The sequence below is a fragment of the Carcharodon carcharias genome, chromosome 36 (assembly GCF_017639515.1).
Source record: "Carcharodon carcharias isolate sCarCar2 chromosome 36, sCarCar2.pri, whole genome shotgun sequence".
Classification (NCBI taxonomy): Eukaryota; Metazoa; Chordata; class Chondrichthyes; order Lamniformes; family Lamnidae; genus Carcharodon; species Carcharodon carcharias.
In genome coordinates this window covers 1,022,121-1,040,315 of record NC_054502.1, presented here as the reverse complement: position 1 = coordinate 1,040,315, position 18,195 = coordinate 1,022,121, and the positions used below count along the sequence as shown (strand labels likewise).

The 18,195-nt window shown below is 47.0% G+C and overlaps 1 protein-coding gene and 1 long non-coding RNA gene across 2 annotated transcripts in view; one reads left to right on the top strand and one right to left on the bottom strand.

The window, feature by feature from the left end:
* The window catches only part of LOC121272914, a 45,802-nt gene that overhangs the window by 20,719 nt on the left and 6,888 nt on the right, over nt 1-18,195 (bottom strand). The window contains exon 3 of the long non-coding RNA XR_005941921.1: nt 12,175-12,232. This is a non-coding gene — a long non-coding RNA (uncharacterized LOC121272914). The remainder of the gene's footprint in view (nt 1-12,174; nt 12,233-18,195) is intronic.
* Nucleotides 1,339-18,171, top strand: LOC121272911 (pleckstrin homology domain-containing family O member 1-like). The gene is made up of 6 exons (XM_041179773.1): nt 1,339-1,772; nt 2,063-2,209; nt 11,088-11,228; nt 12,202-12,306; nt 13,488-13,589; nt 15,747-18,171. The coding sequence occupies exons 1-6, from the start codon at nt 1,743-1,745 to the stop codon at nt 16,470-16,472; spliced, it is 1,251 nt and encodes a 416-aa protein (XP_041035707.1). The 5' UTR covers nt 1,339-1,742; the 3' UTR covers nt 16,473-18,171.

Below are 18,195 nucleotides of genomic sequence, written 5' to 3'. Positions count from 1 at the left end.
ACAAGTTCAGAAGACTGTAGAGTTTGCAGTAAAACTCCTCAAAGACATACTCCTTGCAGCAGAAGTTGGCAAGTCCATTTCCACTGCAGCTGAATGTGAGTCTTTGCTGCATTTCTTATCAATCCAATCGTAACCAAGAATCTCCTACTATGACTTCTCTTCTCAATCCTGCACCATTATCTCTGGTGCCCCCAGAACTATTCCTTGACCTCGTTCTATTTCTCTTTTACATGCTGCCCCTTGGTAACATCATCTGAAAACACAACAAGTTCCATATGTACATTGATGATACCCAGTTCTATCTCTTCAACACCTCTCTTGACTGCTCCAGTCTCTAATCTAAGCCATTCAGCTGTTCAAGCCTGCTCTACCATTTAATTCAATCGTGGCTGATCTACCTAAACTCCACTTTCCCACATCATTTCCATATTCCTCAAATCCCTTAGTATTCGAAAATCTATCAATCTCTGTTTAGTATGTACTCAGTATATCTATATTCACTAGATTGGGTTCCTGGGTCAATTTTTAGGACTGAGATGAGGAGAAATTTCTTCACGCAAAGGGTTGTGAATCTTTGGAATTTTCTACTCTGGAGGCTTGTGGATGCTCCATCGTTGATTATGTGTAAGGCTGAAATAGATTTTTGGTCTCTCAAGTGAAAGTGGATTTGAGGCAGAAGATCAGCCATTATGGTATTGAATAGCAGGCTCCAGGGACATTATGGCCTACTCCTGCTCCTATTTATGTCTAACCAACTGAGCAGGTTCACGACCCTCTGAATGAAGAAATTTCAAATCTCAAATGGCAGACTCTTAATTCTGAGATTGTGACTCCCAACATGTCCAACATCCAGAAATGGACCAGCAGAAATTTCACTCAACTAGAAACTAGAAGTCTTGTGTCCATCACAAGCTGCGTTCCCACACACCAGTTCCATCCCTCTCCTTGGCCATTAGCTCAGCATGAACCAGACTGTTCAGGATCTTGGTATCCTATTTGACCCCAAGCTAAGATTTCCACAATACCCTCTCCATCATCAGCACCGCCTATGTACAAATCTGTAACATTGCCCCTGCCTCAGCCCATCTGCCGCTGAAACCCGTGTCCATGCATTTATCATCTCCAGGCTCGGCTACTCCAGGATCTTTTGGCCGGCCTCCCATTTTCCACTTTTTGTTAACATCGGTCATTTAAAAAAAACAGATAAAAAGCTTTAGAACTTCCCAGAGGCAGGCTGAGTTCACAACCCGCAATGGGTTAACGTCAACTTCCTCTGAAAGCAGCAAAAAATCCGGCCCCGCTCACTGGTTTTAACAAGATGAGTTAGAGGCGGGGAGAGGGAGGCAGCAAAATAGACCGCCGTCCAGCCATTCAGACTGACATCGTGAGTGGGGAAACAAGAAATGCAATAGAACGGATGTGACCCTGAGACAGAAATAGACATACAGAAACAGAGACAGACAGTAAGATATATAGACACAGCGAATAAAGGCATCGACAGAAGTGTATCTAGAGAAATAGCGTCGGGGCGAATAGATAGATAGAGAGGGCTAGCGAGAGAGAAATAGAGGCAGAGGATAGGCAGACAGAAGCAGGGAGAGGAGGGTAGGGACAGCTCGATACAGGGAAACTCAGAGGCAGAAGCAGACGAAAGGAGAGGAACAGAACCCCAGGCAGAGGGAAAGAAAGACCAAGAGCCCCTGACCATCTCCAGCCGCCGGAGCCAGGGCTGGGGCTGTTGGATGATGAAGAAGACACTGCCGAATAAGAGGGTGAGTGATGGCCAAGAGCCGGGCCGTGCCTCTGGGATCGGGGTCTGAGAGTCAGGCTCCACCTTCCCCACTCCGTCCCATTTTATTTACATGAACTGGACCCAGAGAGAGAGAGAGAGAGAAAAAAAAAGAGAATTTTGGGGGAATCAAATACTGCGAAAGAAAATATAATGTTCATAATAATAATAATAATAATTGTGTACAGCCCGAAAGCCCCGGTGTGAACAGCATCTCCTCCCAGCTCCATTCACTGATATTCTCCTGCTCACTAACATTGCTTCATTATCCAGGGCACCCAGGAAGGGAATCAGCCGCCTGGCCAACCCGAGAAGTGTGGCTGGATTCGGAAATACTGCGGGAGAGGAATATTTCGGGAAATCTGGAAAAACCGCTACGTGATCTTAAAGACAGATCAGCTATACATCTCAGAGAGAGAGGTATGTGTCCGGAGACTGAGAGAGTCCTGGCCCTGAGGCACAGAGAGGGATCCTGAGACACAGAGATGGGTCCTGTGGGTCCTGAGGCACAGAGAGGGACCCTGAGACACAGAGAGGGATCCTGAGACACAGAGAGGGATCCTGAGGCACAGAGAGGGATCCTGAGGCACAGAGAGGGATCCTGAGGCACAGAGAGGGATCCTGAGGCACAGAGAGGGATCCTGAGGCACAGAGAGGGGTCCTGAGGCACAGAGAGGGGTCCTGAGGCACAGAGAGGGGTCCTGAGGCACAGAGAGGGACCCTGAGGCACAGAGAGGGGTCCTGAGGCACAGAGAGGGGTCCTGAGGCACAGAGAGGGGTCCTGAGGCACAGAGAGGGGTCCTGAGGCACAGAGAGGGGTCCTGAGGCACAGAGAGGGACCCTGAGACACAGAGAGGGATCCTGAGGCACAGAGAGGGATCCTGAGGCACAGAGAGGGACCCTGAGACACAGAGAGGGGTCCTGAGGCACAGAGAGGGATCCTGAGACACAGAGAGGGATCCTGAGGCACAGAGAGGGATCCTGAGAAACAGAGAGGGATCCTGAGAAACAGAGAGGGGTCCTGAGGCACAGAGAGGGATCCTGAGACACAGAGAGGGATCCTGAGAAACAGAGAGGGGTCCTGAGACACAGAGAGGGATCCTGAGACACAGAGAGGGATCCTGAGGCACAGAGAGGGATCCTGAGACACAGAGAGGGATCCTGAGACACAGAGAGGGATCCTGTGGGTCCTGAGACACAGAGAGGGATCCTGTGGGTCCTGAGACACAGAGAGGGATCCTGTGGGTCCTGAGACACAGAGAGGGATCCTGTGGGTCCTGAGACACAGAGAGGGATCCTGAGGCACAGAGAGGGATCCTGAGGCACAGAGAGGGATCCTGAGGCACAGAGAGGGATCCTGTGGGTCCTGAGACACAGAGAGGGATCCTGAGACACAGAGAGGGATCCTGAGACACAGAGAGGGATCACAGAGAGGGATCCTGAGACACAGAGAGGGATCCTGAGGCACAGAGAGGGATCCTGAGGCACAGAGAGGGATCCTGAGGCACAGAGAGGGATCCTGAGGCACAGAGAGGGATCCTGAGGCACAGGGAGGGATCCTGAGACACAGGGAGGGATCCTGAGACACAGAGAGGGATCCTGTGGGTCCTGAGGCACACAGGGAAGAGTACTAAGGTAAAGAGGGGTTGTGAGATAAAGAGTTGATCTGAGGCACATACAGGCATCCTGCAGTATGGAGGGATCATGGAATCTCAACATTCATCAGGAACAAAATTTTAGATCTCACTTTGGTTGAGTAGATACCTGGTGCTTAGCCCTTGGGATCGCATGGGTCCCTGGTTCACTTTGCTGATCTCAGTTGGAGCTGCAATTAGCCACAATGCACCTGTTATGGGGGGGTGAGTGCGAAGGTGGGGAATTTAGTAGGGTGCATGATCCTGATCACTGTTAAGCGGCCCACATCCTCCCTTGTGTGCTAATATTAGACTGGGCTGCAATTTCCCCTTGCTCACTGGGTACTGGACAAGTGAGAAAACAGTTGGAGGTGGGTTCAAGGAGAAAGGGAAATTTAAGAATGAGATTTTTGAAACTATAAAGAGCCACATGAAAGGTGATTGCAAAAAATAAAACCTCATGGTGTAGGAGGTAACATATTGGCAAGCATAGAGATTGGCTGGCTAACAGGAAGCAGAGAGTAGGCATGTGGTTTTTTTTCAGATTGGCAAGATGTAACGAGTGGTGAGCCACAGGGATCAGTGCTGGGACCTTAACTGTTTACAATTTATATAAATGACTTAGATGAAGGGATGGATGGGTGATGTCACAATTTGCTGATGACACAAAGACAGGTAGGAAAATAAGTTGTGAAGAAGACATGGGGAGACTACAAAAAGATATAGGTAGGTTAAGTGAGTGGGCAAAGATCTGACAAATTGAGTATAATGTGGGAAAATGTGAAATTGTTCATTCTGACAGGAAGAATAAAAGAGAAGCATATTAACTAAATGGTGAAAGATTGCAGAGCTCTGAGGTGCAGAGGGATCACTAGGGTGAAGAATCACACAAGTTAGAATGCAGGTACAGCAAGTAATTAGGGAAGCTAATAGAATGTTATCGTTTATTGCAAGGGGAATTGAATACAAAAGTAGGGAGGTTATGCTTCAGTTACACAGAGCGCTAGTGAAACCACATTTGGAGTACTGGATACAGTATTGGTCTCCTTATTTAAGGAAAGATATTAAATGCATTGGAAGCAGTTCAGGGAAGGTTTACCAGACTAATACCTGGAATGAGTGGGTTATCTTATGAGGAAAGGTTGGACAGGCTGGGCTTGTTAGAACAGTAAGAAGTGACTTGATTGAAACATATAAGATCCTGAGGGGTCTTGACAGGGTGGATGTGGAGAGGATGTTTCCTCTTGTGGGAGAATCTAGAACTGTTTAAAAATAAGGAGTCACCCATTTAAAACAGAGATGAGGCGAAATGTTTTCACTCAGAGGGCCATAAGTCTTTGGAACTCTCTTTCCGAAAAAGTGGTGAAAGCAGAGTCTTTGAATATTTTTAAGGCAGAGGTGGATAGATTCTTCGTAAGCAAGGAGGTGATAGGTTATCGGGAGTAGGCAGGATGCAGATTTCAGGTTACTATCAGATCAGCTGTGATCTTATTAAATGGCGGAGCAGGCTTGAGGGATTGAATGGCCTACTCCTGCTCCTTGTTCGTATCTCAGATTATTTAAGGGCTAATAGCTATAAGTGTCACTGTGTCTGTGCATAGTCCTGTAATGACTGCTCACTTCCTGTTCAAGCTAATTTGAGAGATAACATAATTTCCAGTATTGTCCAACATTGTCAGTAACTGCTTTTTTTCATGGGTTCCATCTCTCTTCTAAATCCTCCATCACTGGGTCCATCTCTCTCTAATTCCTCTGTTCTGGATCCATCTCTCTCCTACATCCACCGTTACTGGGTCTATCTCTCTATTACATCCTCCATCACTGGGTCCATCTCTCTCCGACATTCTCCATCATTGGATCCATCTCTCTGTACATTCTGATTCACTGGGTCCATTTCTCTCCGACATTCTCCATCATTGGATCCATCTCTCTGTACATTCTGATTCACTGGGTCCATCTCTCTCCGACATTCTCCATCATTGGATCCATCTTTCACCTACATCCTCCGTCACTGGGTCCATCTTTTTCCTACATCCTCCATAATTGGATCCAGCTCCTGCCTATAGTCTCCACCACTGGATCCATCTCTCTTCTATGTCCTCCATCATTGGATCCAGCTCTCTCTAATTCCTCCGTCATTGGATCCATCTCTCTCCTACATCCTCCGTCACTGGGTCCATTTCTCTCTTATATCCTCCATCACTGGATCCACCTCGCTCCTACGTCCACTGTCACTGGGTTCATCTCTCTTTAATTTCTCTAAAAAAAATCCATCTTTGTCCTACATCCTCCATCACTGCGTCCATCTCTCCCTTACACCCTCCACCACTGGGTCCATCTCTCCAATACAGCCTCTGTCACTAGATTTACCTTTCTCTTACATTCTCCATCACTGGTTCCATCTCTCTCTACATCCTCCACTAATGGATCCATCTCTCTCTTACATTCGTTGTTACTGCCTCCATCTCTGTCCTACATCCTTCATCAATGACTCCTCTTTCCTACCTCCCCCATCACTGGCTCCATCTCCCATTTGTTGGAATGTTTTTGAATTTCTCAGAGTTCAATCCTTGCTGATTTTTCCTACTGGGATAAGCAGGGATTTGGGATGGGTGGAGTGAGGGTGAGGTGCTCAGAAACTGAAGAACAGATTTTCCCTATTGAGAAGCTCAGCTGAAGGATCAGAAGTGAAATGAATAAGGAAAGAAGAGCAGGCTAATCTTAAAGTAGTGATTAGTTTAATGCCAACGTTTGTGCAATTACTGGTTAGTTGATGCCAGGCTTGGATTTTAATGGCCTGTAGATAGTAAGAGGAAGAAGTGACCTGGGGAGATCACTAGTTCCACAGGTTTGAGATAGCCTGGAGTTTTCAAAGCTTTGAAGGAAAGATAGCAAACATTTCCTTGACACACTGATACATTATTCCAGATAAAAAGATGAAAAGCTACAATGAGGAGCAATTGGAAGTGGAAGGTAGCTTAAAAATCAGACACATAAATTGATAATGACTCTGAAAAAGCTTTGGATCCCATTTGGTTTGATTTTGTGCCATTACTCTGAGGTTCAATTAGCACCCCAAACATATTCTTGTGTAATGACAGTGAGGCCACTCTTGATCGCAAACATCCAAAACCCTCTCCTGCGAAGGCCATTCTCATGGCAGCACCAGCAACCTCTGAAATCCTTTCATTAATGCTGATTATTTCAGCAACTGTGCTGGTTATAAATGTTCAGTTCTTGGGATAAGTCCAGTAGTGGGATAAAAGTTGAGTGGACATTTGATGGAGGTGTTCCAAATCATGAGGGACTAGACAGGGTAGGGAGGAACTGTTTCCATTGGCAGAAGGGTTGAGAACCAAGGACAATAATTTCAAGTGATTGGCTAAAGAACTCTTTGCTAGGGAACAGGTTCCAGCTCCTCTCCAATACCTAATTCAAGTGGTCATTTTTCACTTGGGAACGTCGGCAGATTATTCATCGGTGAAAGCACTGCAGCAAACCTGATCCTGTTCTTTCTCAACAAACACTTTTTCCAGCAATGATCTTGTCTGATTTTTTTACCTCCTTAGCCCAGGGATTCTGAGAACAATTGTAGTCCCTAACTGCTGCCCTGTGTGGTACGAGTTAGCTCAGCACAGACTAGGAGTTGGAACCTGGCACCATCTGGACGTTATGGATCAATGTCACAGCGAGTGGTGCACTTAATGTGATATTAGGAGAGTCTCTGGGCTTTTCTGTACAGAGCACATTTGCATCTGGAAGCCAAGGTGCAGGAAAGGAGGAGTCAAGTACACAAAAAACAGTTGAGTTCTAACCTTGCATTTTATCACTTCCTGTTTTGCTGAGTGAGGACAGAGGAAGGACAGTACATCTGAGGTTTCATTCCATCACCGCCTGTCTGTACAGAAAAGCCACAACATGCTGTGCACATAGACATGTATTGGGCTGTCACTCACGTATTCCACAGCACCAATGTTTAACACACAGAATACGCACCAAAACACATGCATGTCTACACAGTACGCACAATAACACATGCACAAACACAGAGTATGCATAGAGAGACACAAATATCATCAACTCAAATGAAAATAGATAACAGTTAAAAAAATTCTGGAGATGGAAATGAGCTAAAAATGTTAAAACTGACTCATTATTTATTTTTAAAAGGCAGTTTGTGACAGTTGCTCCTCGATAAGATTTCATTCCAGGATTGATAAGCTGTGTTTAAAAAGTGTTTGTTTGGTGACACTCTCTAACCCACACATTTACAAATCCTGATCAGCCAGCTAATTATAACTTTTTGGAGAGAAACAGAGCCACATGGTTCAGCTCGACGGTATTCCTTCACCCTGTGTCTGCTCTTCATTGTACCACTCACCCTCACTCCACATTCGTCCTTTACCCTCACCTTCACTGCCATGAATAGTGGTCACTTTCCTAATGCACAAAATGTATTTTAGTTGTAAACAGCTGCACTGTTAACTGACAGGAGGGATGAACTGTCATGCTGACTATCCTTTCTAAAGGCTGAGGAGATTAAGGGTGCCACACTTGCTTCAGGATGAAGCAACTAACCCCTGAAATCTGTAGGCACTGGTCACGTCGGGGTGCTGGACAGGGGCGTCTGTTTACACTGGTCCTGCTGGCAATCATGGTGCATTGTGAATTTTCACCTTTTGAAGCTTCTTAATTTTAGTGTTCACTTATTTAAGAGTTGTTGGTAGAGGGAGAGGTATCAATAGAGAGGAGCGAGCTCTCAGTAGAGGAGGGGGGGCAGCTGTGAGTGGGTGGGGGTGGAGGAAGCTGTCACTAGAGAACGGGAACTATCAGTAAAGGGGGTGCTGTTGGTATCAGGGCAAGCTGTTGGTAGAGGCGGAGGGAGCTGTCAATAGATAGGGGAGCTATTGGTAGGGGCAGGGAGCTGTTGGTAGAACTATCGATTGAGGGGGGAGCTAATGGTAGCAGGGGAACTATGGGTGGGAGCAGGAGCTGTCTGTACAGAGGGGACTATTGCTAGAGAGGGGGAGGTGTCGGTAGAGGGGGTGAGCTGTTGGTAGTGAGGGGGCACTGTCAGCAGAGAATGGGAGCTGTCCCTAGAGAGGGGTAGCTGTCAGTAAGAGAGGGGGAGTTGTTGGTAGAGAGAGGGAGGCTGTTGGTGGATTGGGGGGGTATTGTCAGTAGATGGGAGTGGTGGGGGAGTTGTCTGTAGAGAAAGCAGGAGCAGTCAGTGGAAAGGGGGAGCTGTTGGTAGAGAAAGGGAAAGCTGTCTGTTGATAGAGGGAGGACCTAGCAGTAGAAAGAGGGACAGGGAGGAAAATGGTCGTAGAGGGGGAATCTATTGGCAGAGAAAGAGAGCTAGCGGTAGAGAGTGGGGAGGACCTGTCAGCAGAGAGAGCTGGAGCTGTTAGTAGAGAAGGGGAGAGCTGTCTGTGGGCAGAGGGAGGAGCTGTAGGTATAGGAGGGAGCTGTAGATAGAAGGAGGCTCTTTAACTAATCAATGTCAGCACAGAATGCCTCCAGTCCTGTCCTCATTCACCATTCACATGCACTCACAATGATACTCTGTGGAGACTGATCAGGAACAGAAACCCTGACTTTGCCATTTTATTGTGGTCAGACAGTCAGTGCTAGGAGTGGTTCCAAGGAGGTTGATGATGCTGCCCAAAGACCTGTTGCTTGATTTCTCAAAACACATTTTATCTCCATCCTGGGTAACATTCATTTTGTGAGCTTTCGTCACTGCTGCTTGCTTAACATGGGAAGCTGACAAATATATACACTTTTCTATTGATGAGGATGGGGGAATATGGAAAGGACTTTGAGAGAACACATCAATTTTACCCCCTCAGTTTCATTTCCTGCTTTTTTATAAGAGAACTCGATCCCTCTTTAATCAGACGGGGAATCCCAGGATGTCTCCTCACTTCCTCTCTTTGTCCTAGTTACTAATTCCATGAACAGGCTTCAGTTTTGGAAGGGTGCAATTCCCATGGATTTTGTGGCATTCTGAAAAATCCAGCAATATGATGGTTTCCATCTACTGAGACAGACTCCAGATCCATTGTCTTTACAGCAAGGTTCAGACCTGACTTGGGCGGGGGGGGGGAGCCTTTGACCCTATTGACTCCCATCACTGAAGTTTTGGTGGGAGAGGACAGCTGTAATCTTGAGCCATACAGTTACTGATGAGGAAAGGTTGGACAGACTGGGCTTGTTTCCACTGGAGTTTAGAAGAGTGAGGGGTGATTTGATTGAAGTATGTAAGATCCTGAACGGCCTTGACAAGGTGGACATGGGAAGAATGTTTCCTCTTGTGGGTGAGTCCAGAACTAGGGGGCACTGATTTAAAATGAAGGGTCATTCTTTTAGGACAGAGATGAGGAGAAATTTTTTCTCTCAGAGGGTTATGCAACTCTGGAACTCTGCCTCAGGAGGTGGTGGAGGCGGGGTCACTGAATATTTTTAAGGTGGTAAGTAGATTCTTGTTAGGCAAGGGAATCAAAACTTATCAGAGGTAGAGGAAATGTGGAATTCAAAACACAATAGATCAGCCATCTTTATTGAATGGCAGAGCAGGCTCGGGGGACTGAATGGCCTACTTCTGTTCCTATTGCGTATGTTTGTTATCTCACTACTGGGCTGTGCTGAGTTAGCTGGTCTCAACTAAGAGACAACTGGGGCTACACAATGGCAGGGGAAAGAGCTTCACCAGCCGTTTCTAATGTATCTATAAGAAGTGAGGTGACAGTCTGCAATCTGTGATAAACTTAGCTCCCCTCTCAAAGCACCTGGATTCATTCTGACTACAGGATGGCTGCGACCAACCTTACACTGATCAGAGTTTCCATTCCTGATCACAACCCAGTGACCCTTTTAAGCTAGCGTGTGTGGCTTTGTGCTGAGCACACAGGATTGCCTTTGCTGCCCCTCAGTCAAATATCCTGCCCACGTTCACATGAGGAATGATCATTTGGGAGCGATGCAGCTGGTTCCCAGTGAGGGAGGGCAGATAAAGAAAGAGAATGCCCTGAGGGTGGATGTTCAATGCAAGTGTGGAGCAGGAAAGATGTAGCTAACCGTTTAACATTCTTGGTGTTAGTCTAATTGGTTTCACTCCATTCCATTCCAATGGAAGAGTAGTTCAGCCTTGCACCTACCTGTGCAGTTGTGATTTATGTCGAAGGTTTGAGGGCCGGAGTCGTTATACTACATCTTGTCTTTGCATCCTTGCCACCTCATGCAGGCTCCATACTTTAACCTCACATTGATTGGCAAGGATTGTAGTCGATGTTTGGAAAAAGGTTGACGAGAGGCACCTTGCAGCAGCTCCACAGTCACTTCCAACCACCTTTGCTTCCTTGGTTTCGGAGTGATGTTGATAAACTGCTGAAGTTCGAGGAATGGGTGAGACCAGGTATATCCCTGCTTTACATACAAACAAGGAGCAGGAGTAGGCCATTCAGCCCCTCCAGCCGGCTCCGCCATTTAATAGGATCGTGGTTGATCTGATAGTAATCTCAAATCTGCATCCTACCTACCCCAATAACCTATCACCCCCTTGCTTACCAAGAATCTATCCACCTCGGCCTTAAAAATATTCAAAGACTTTGCTTTCATTCTCAGCCGGCTCTTCAGCTCATCCTGATTGTTCCAATTCACAGGTGAAAGATGAGAAGAAGGTTCCAGATAAGTTCGACCTGACAGACTATGAGAAATGCGAAGAACTGCGCAAATCGAAAAGCCGGAGCAAGAAAAACCACAGCAAGTTCACACTGGTCCGCAACAAACAGCCCGGTAACACGGTGAGCTTCTCCTTGTGTACACACCGCTATCTGACGCTAGCGATCCTGTGCATGTTCCCTTCCCATGAGCCTCTCTGGCACTGATTGGCAGGAGCATAATTTTCCCTTGAGGTTGCAGTGAGGGGAAATGGGGCTTCTAGTGCTGACATGTGACTCACCTTAACCTGTGCTGGCCCTTGTCATCTCTGCTGGGAAGTCCTGTATCCCATGCTTGGCAAGATTTTGATCCAGCTGGCCTCTCCATCTCCAACTGTAATTGTACTAAGGCTTATTTCCTTCTGCTGTCACTCAGTGGCTAATACTCTCACCTCAAGAGTTAGGAGGTTGAGGGTTCAAACGCTATTCTGCAGGCTCCAGCACAAAATCCATACCAACACAGCGTAATACCGAGGAGCACTTCACTATTAAAGGTGCCATCTTTCAGGTGAGGCACCAAATCAAGGTCCCATCTACCCTTTCAAATAGATGTAAAAGATCCCATGGCACTACTTTGAGGAACGGGGGAGTTCTCTCAGGATCTTCGCCCAATATTTACCCCTTAGCCAACATTACTAAAACATGTTAACTGGTCATTATCACGTTACTGTTTGTGGGAGGTTGTTGCACACAAATTACAATACATGACATCAAGACTGTGGCAATAAATGCTGGCCCAGTCAGCGAAGCCCACATCCCATGAATGAATAATAAAAAATAAACATTTTAAACATACTTCACATTGGCTGCAGAATACTTTGGGATCTCCTGAGATTATGAAAGATGCAGTATAAATGCATGGTTGTTCTTTCCTCCATAATCCTACGTTTACACTTCAGCTAAAATGCAAAATAAATAAATATCTGTTGAACATCATATGCCCCTGAGGCCAGCAGTGCCTCCTATTAAGGCTCTACATTTGGTGTCAATTTCATTGCTATGGTATTATTGCCACCACCACATTACTCACTCATTGTCCTTATGCATCTCCCTCCAGGTACCAAATCTGGTCTTCCTGGCAGTGAGTCCTGAGGAGAAGGAATCATGGATTAATGTTCTGAGCAGCGCGCTCAGCCGAGCAAAGAACCGCGTCCTTGATGAGGTAACAGCTCACACATTCTTACAAATTTGGCACCAGAAATTCAGCACTAAGTTAAAATGGCACAGTACAGACAGTGTAGAGGGAGCTTTATTCTGTATCTAACCCTGTGCTGTACCTGTCCTGGGAGTGTTTGATGGGGACAGTGTAGAGGGAGCTTTACTCTGTATCTAACCCCGTGCTGTACCTGTCCTGGGAGTGTTTGATGGGGACAGTGTAGAGGGAGCTTTATTCTGTATCTAGCCCTGTGCTGTACCTGTCCTGGGAGTGTTTGATGGGGACAGTGTAGAGGGAGCTTTATTCTGTATCTAACCCTGTGCTGTACCTGTCCTGGGAGTGTTTGATGGGGACAGTGTAGAGGGAGCTTTATTCTGTATCTAACCCTGTGCTGTACCTGTCCTGGGAGTGTTTGATGAGTTCGGTGTAGACGGAGCTTTACTCTGTATCTAACCCCGTGCTGTACCTGTCCTGGGAGTGTTTGATGGGGACAGTGTAGAGGGAGCTTTATTCTGTATCTAACCCCGTGCTGTACCTGTCCTGGGAGTGTTTGATGGGGATAGCGTAGAGGGAGCTTTACTCTGTATCTAACCCCGTGCTGTACCTGTCCTGGGAGTGTTTGATGGGGACAGTGTAGAGGGAGCTTTATTCTGTATCTAACCCTGTGCTGTACCTGTCCTGGGAGTGTTTGATGAGTTCGGTGTAGAGGGAGCTTTACTCTGTATCTAACCCTGTGCTGTACCTGTCCTGGGAGTGTTTGATGGGGACAGTGTAGAGGGAGCTTTACTCTGTATCTAACCCCGTGCTGTACCTGCCCTGGGAGTGTTTGATGGGGACAGTGTAGAGTGAGCTTTACTCTGTATCTAACCCAGTGCTGTACCTGTCCTGGGAGTGTTTCATGCAACATGTGGATGGGATTTGGTCTCTGTGTGTGTGTGTGTGTGTGTGGGGGGGGGGGCATGAGGGGTGAGTTTGGTCCTTGTGTGTGGCTGAAATTCAATCCCTCTGTTTGTGTATGCGTCTGTAGGGCAGGGGGATGTTTGATCCCTCTGTGCAAGTGTGTATGTGTGTTCTGGAGAGTTTGGGGGTTGGGTGTGATTGATTTCTGCGTGCATGTAGGGGTTCTGTGTGGTTAAGCGTACTGGTCACAGACATGGATTCCACTCCTGTCATTTGTTTAATTACAGGTGACCGTTGATGAAGAAAGCTTTCTTGCCCACCCGACTCGAGACCGAGTGAAAATCCAGCACACCCGCCGGCCACCCACTCGCGGCCACCTGATGGCAGTGGTGAGTGGGTTCCCCGTTCCTCAACTTCACTCAGTATAGTCCTGGGCCCAGGATTGTCAGGGTGCAGTCACAGAAATGTTGGCAGGGCAATGTTGGGCTGCAGTTAGGACAACGTTGGAGACTTCTCCCCGAGAAATCCTGGAGTGGAGAGGAATCTAACTTTGATGGAAGGAGCCCTAGGATGGTTGCCTAGGGAGGTGTGACTGCCAGCTGAGGAAATTAGGACGAGGTCTCAATCCTAGAGTTCCAGTAGCAGTAACTAATGTTCCCTTTCTCTAAGCTCCATGGCTGTGCAACACTCAAAAGACCCCACACGGGCCATGCACAAATTGGCCCCTTTAAGTTAGGGCGTGTGCGTGACTGCAGACAAAGTTAAAGGGGCCAGGCACCTAAACAAATTGCCTGCCTGCTCCAAAAAGAAACTAAAAGCCCAATGCCTGTCACAGCTGGAGTCCAGTCTGTAATACTGCTTAACATAATGTGAATTTAATCTCAGATGCAGATGAAGTTGGTTTCATACATTCATCAATCTTGGCACAAGAGGCAGCTCTGTTTCACCGAGACAGCAAGTCAACTGTGGCCTGCTTGAGAGGCTGAATCAGCTCCTGGGTTTCAGCCTTCACAAACTGTGGGACAGACTGGAATTGGCTGGGATGGGCATGGGGCAACAGAGGAATTTGGGAGCTATTTTTTATTTATTCATTGAATGTGAGCCATTATTTATTGCCCATCCCTAGTTACCCTTGTGAAGGTGGTGGTGAGCTGCCTTCTTGAACCGCTGCAGTCCATGTGGTGTAGGTACACCCACAGCGCTGTTAGGGAGGGAGTTCCAGGATTTTGACCCAGCGATAGTGAAGGACCAGCCGATATATTTCCAGAAAAAAAAAAACAAAAAAACTGCGGATGCTGGAAATCCAAAACAAAAACAGAATTACCTGGAAAAACTCAGCAGGTCTGGCAGCATCGGCGGAGAAGAAAAGAGTTGACGTTTCGAGTCCTCATGACCCTTCGACAGAACTTGAGTTCGAGTCCAGGAAAGAGCTGAAATATAAGCTGGTTTAAGGTGTGTGTGTGGGGGGCGGAGAGATAGAGAGACAGAGAGGTGGAGGGGGTTGGTGTGGTTGTAGCGACAAACAAGCAGTGATAGATATATTTCCAGGTCAGGATGGTGGGTGACTTGGAGGGGAACTTCCAGGTGGTGGTGTTCCCATGTGTCTGCTGCCCTTGTCCTTCTAGGTAGTAGTGGTCGTGGGTTTGGAAGGTGCTGTCGAAGGAGCCTTGGTGAGTTCCTGCAGTGCATCTTGTAGATTGGAGTGCATATTTGCGGATGGGGTACCAATCAAGCGGGCTGCTTTGTCCTGGATGGTGTGGAGCTTCTTGAGTGTGGGAGCTGCACTCATCCAGGCAAGTGGGGGAGTATTCCATCACACTCCTGACCTGTACCTTGTAGATGGTGGACAGGCTTTGGGGAGTCAGAGCTGAGTTACCCGTCACAGGATTCCTACCCTCTGACCTGCTTTTGTAGTCACAGTATTTATATGGCTGGTCCTATTCAGTTTCTCATCAATGATAACCCCCAAGATGTTGATGTTGTGGAGCTAAACAAGTGCGCGTTGGATGTTTGCTGTTGCTGCCCTGGGTTTAGCTGGTATAGGCACCTAGGAGCAACTTTCATCCAGGTGGCCAATACCTGGGACATTACAATTAGTCTTGGGGCCCCTGACAAGGTAGGGGGATGATCAGCCATGGTTCCTACACCCAATCACTATTCTAGTGGAACATATCCACATTTAAGAAGAGTAGAAAAATTGTTGAAAGGAAAATAGGAACAGGTGGGATTAGGATGCTGCACTTGTGGAGCATAAATATTGATTTAGAGATTGATTTAAAGATTGGTTGGGCTGATTGGCCTGTTTCCATGTTGTAATTTGTGTGTGTGGTGTTGGGGATGATAGGATCAGACTTGGTTGCAATGCCCTCTGCAGCTGAATAGTCTGCAAATATTCACTATCTAGGCACCTGGGTCAAGGATGCTAGGGAACCCATTCCCCAGCAAGAACTAGTGCTTTGACAGATTGAGGGGTGGAGGGAATATTATAAAAAGAACATCATGTATGACCTGAGCAAGATTGTGAAGTGTTTATCTGGTGTCCACAGGCTTCTACCTCCACATCCGATGGCATGCTGACCCTCGACCTGATCCAGGAAGAAGATACAGCCCTGGACCATCATGGAACTTGTGCAGAGAGTTTCTGCACCAATCAGCTTGGTACCAGCCACCCCAAATCGAACTATGAAACCTCCACCAAAACCGTGGAGAAGGGAGACATGGTAACAGAGAAGGAGCTCTTCTCCCGGAGTGGCAACCTACAGAAGAAAGGAGACGGTCGGCAGAGGGAATCAGCCACCTCTCTGGATCGGGAAGGGGCCTCCTCGCCAAAGATCCCAAAGAAACTACCCTTTGCGGAGCTAAACAAGTGCGCGTCAGAGGAAATCCTGTCCCGAGCAGGATCTGTGCACAGGTCTGCATTACGGAAAGGGTTTGAGACCCAATCAAGCAGTATGGAGCAGGAGCAGTTGGGGCAGGTCAGGGAACTCATTGCACTGAAACTGGAGAGAACTCAGCAGCTGTTGCTGGAGGCTGGCAACCACGGGAGCCGGAAAAGGCAGAACAGAGACTCCTCAGGGAAATCAGATGGCCAGAGCGCCCTCTATGAGACGGAGCGGCTACTCACTGAGGCTCTGACCAACTGGACCCAAGCCAAGCAGGTTCTGGAGGAGATCAAGGAACTGAGGGACCTCTGCAAGCAGTCAGCTCGAATGCACATTGAGCCAGCACTGACAGCAGGCAGCCAACCTCCATCCAGGAGGAGTCTGATGTGAACTTTGCAGGTATACAACCTTGTGTCTTGGTCAACCTCCTTCTCTTGTTCCTACAGAAGATTGAGAGCCTTTTGGCAAGGGTCGCTTGGCTTCACCACGACCTTAACTTTGGATTCAGCCCTGGCAGGAACAGACAAGACTGATGGCCTAAGCCTGTGCCATCCTGTCTGGAAGGGAGGAGCCTACGAGTCCACCTCATTCCACTGAGCCTGTTTTGAGGCTGCAGTTGTCTGTGCCGAGTGACAGGACCTCACATTTCAATGCAGTGCCTGTGTTACAAACTGGAGTAAGCTGCACAATGCTACAAATTCAGCTGTTTAATTTGAGTGGAGGGAGGAAGCCCATCAGCAGCTGCTGCCCTGAAAACTCCCCAAGTATAAAGCCTCTTTTCAGCCTTGTTTATGTCAGTATTATCCCCCACTCAGCATCAGGGTAGTCTAATACAAAAGCAAAATACTATGGATGCTGAAAATCTGAGATAAAAATAGAAAATGCTGGAATTATTCAGTATATCTGACAGCAGTGTGGAGAGAGAAATAGTGTTAGTGCTTCAGGCCCTCAGAACTCTGATGAAAAATTAGGACCTGAAACGTTAACCCTACTTCTCTCTCCACAGATGCTGCCAGGACTGCTGCTATTTCCAGTATTTTGTTTTTATTTCAGGATAGTCTACCAGTTCCAAGGTTCCCGTGTATTCACCTTATAAAGGAGCTGTCTGGAAATGTGTTAAAATTCTTAAGATGGACATCTGTCCTTGACTTGGAGAGTTAGCCTTTAAGATTTTCAATCAACTTTAACCAGCAGTTTAAACCTCAGAACTCCAGCCATATACCCACCCAATCTACTCCTTCACACTCATGCCTTTGTTCCCTATCCTCCACCCAACCATCCACAAATGAGCCCTCTCCATCCACCCACCTGGGGTTCACCACATACCTTGCCCTACCTTCTCTTTGTCCCTCCTTCCCCACTTGCGCCTCACCCAGCCTGTCTCACCTACCCTCCCTTCACTGTTATCGTGCCCCTGCATTCAGTGTGGGGATTGTCCTTGTGAGGATCTAATATGGGTGCTGAGTCTCCTCAGGACAGAAACCGCATTGGAGAATGGCTGGGCCTGACTGTTGAGTGTCAACCTAGTTTCAATATCTACTTGTAACAAATTCCAGGGGGAAAGGAAGTGTTGCAAAGAACTTGTGATATTCTGAACTTTATAAAGGGGAGAGTAAGAAATCAACCGAACAATGTGGCAATGTAAGGTATGATTCCTGATCCTTCTTGGAGGGGCATATACTCATCTAATCAAGTGCTGATGTATCAGTTCCTCAGTATAGGGAGTTTGTGTAGTCCGAATATTTTATCTGATGCTTCTAACCTGCTCAATGTTCTTAAGGTGCTATTGAGTCCCATCAGATCAGTTACTGTCCAAATGTATCAGCCTAAAGGAACAGAATGCAATCTCAGTCACATCACAACCTTCCTGTCAGTTCCAAGGGTGGCCTGATAATTTGCAGCTTGAACAATTTGAGAAAACAAAATGTAAATCAGGGGAGGAAGAAATGATGGCCTAATAACATTTATTTTTCCACAATTAATCTCTGGGTCTCCTCTTTCCCCAGCACTGTCAGATCCTGATCCATCTTTATTTCCTTTGAATTTTTTTGAAGCTGTGATTTTAATACAATTAAATTAAAATGAGTAAAACTAAGCCTGCATGCAGTCTCTG

Bases quoted from the DNA above. Each gene is read 5' to 3' on its own strand.
- LOC121272911 (XM_041179773.1), top strand. From the start codon at position 1,743: ATGATGAAGAAGACACTGCCGAATAAGAGG. The intron at 11,229-12,201 runs GTGAGCTTCTCC...ATCTCCCTCCAG, and splicing joins ACAAACAGCCCGGTAACACG to GTACCAAATCTGGTCTTCCT. The intron at 13,590-15,746 runs GTGAGTGGGTTC...TGGTGTCCACAG, and splicing joins GCGGCCACCTGATGGCAGTG to GCTTCTACCTCCACATCCGA.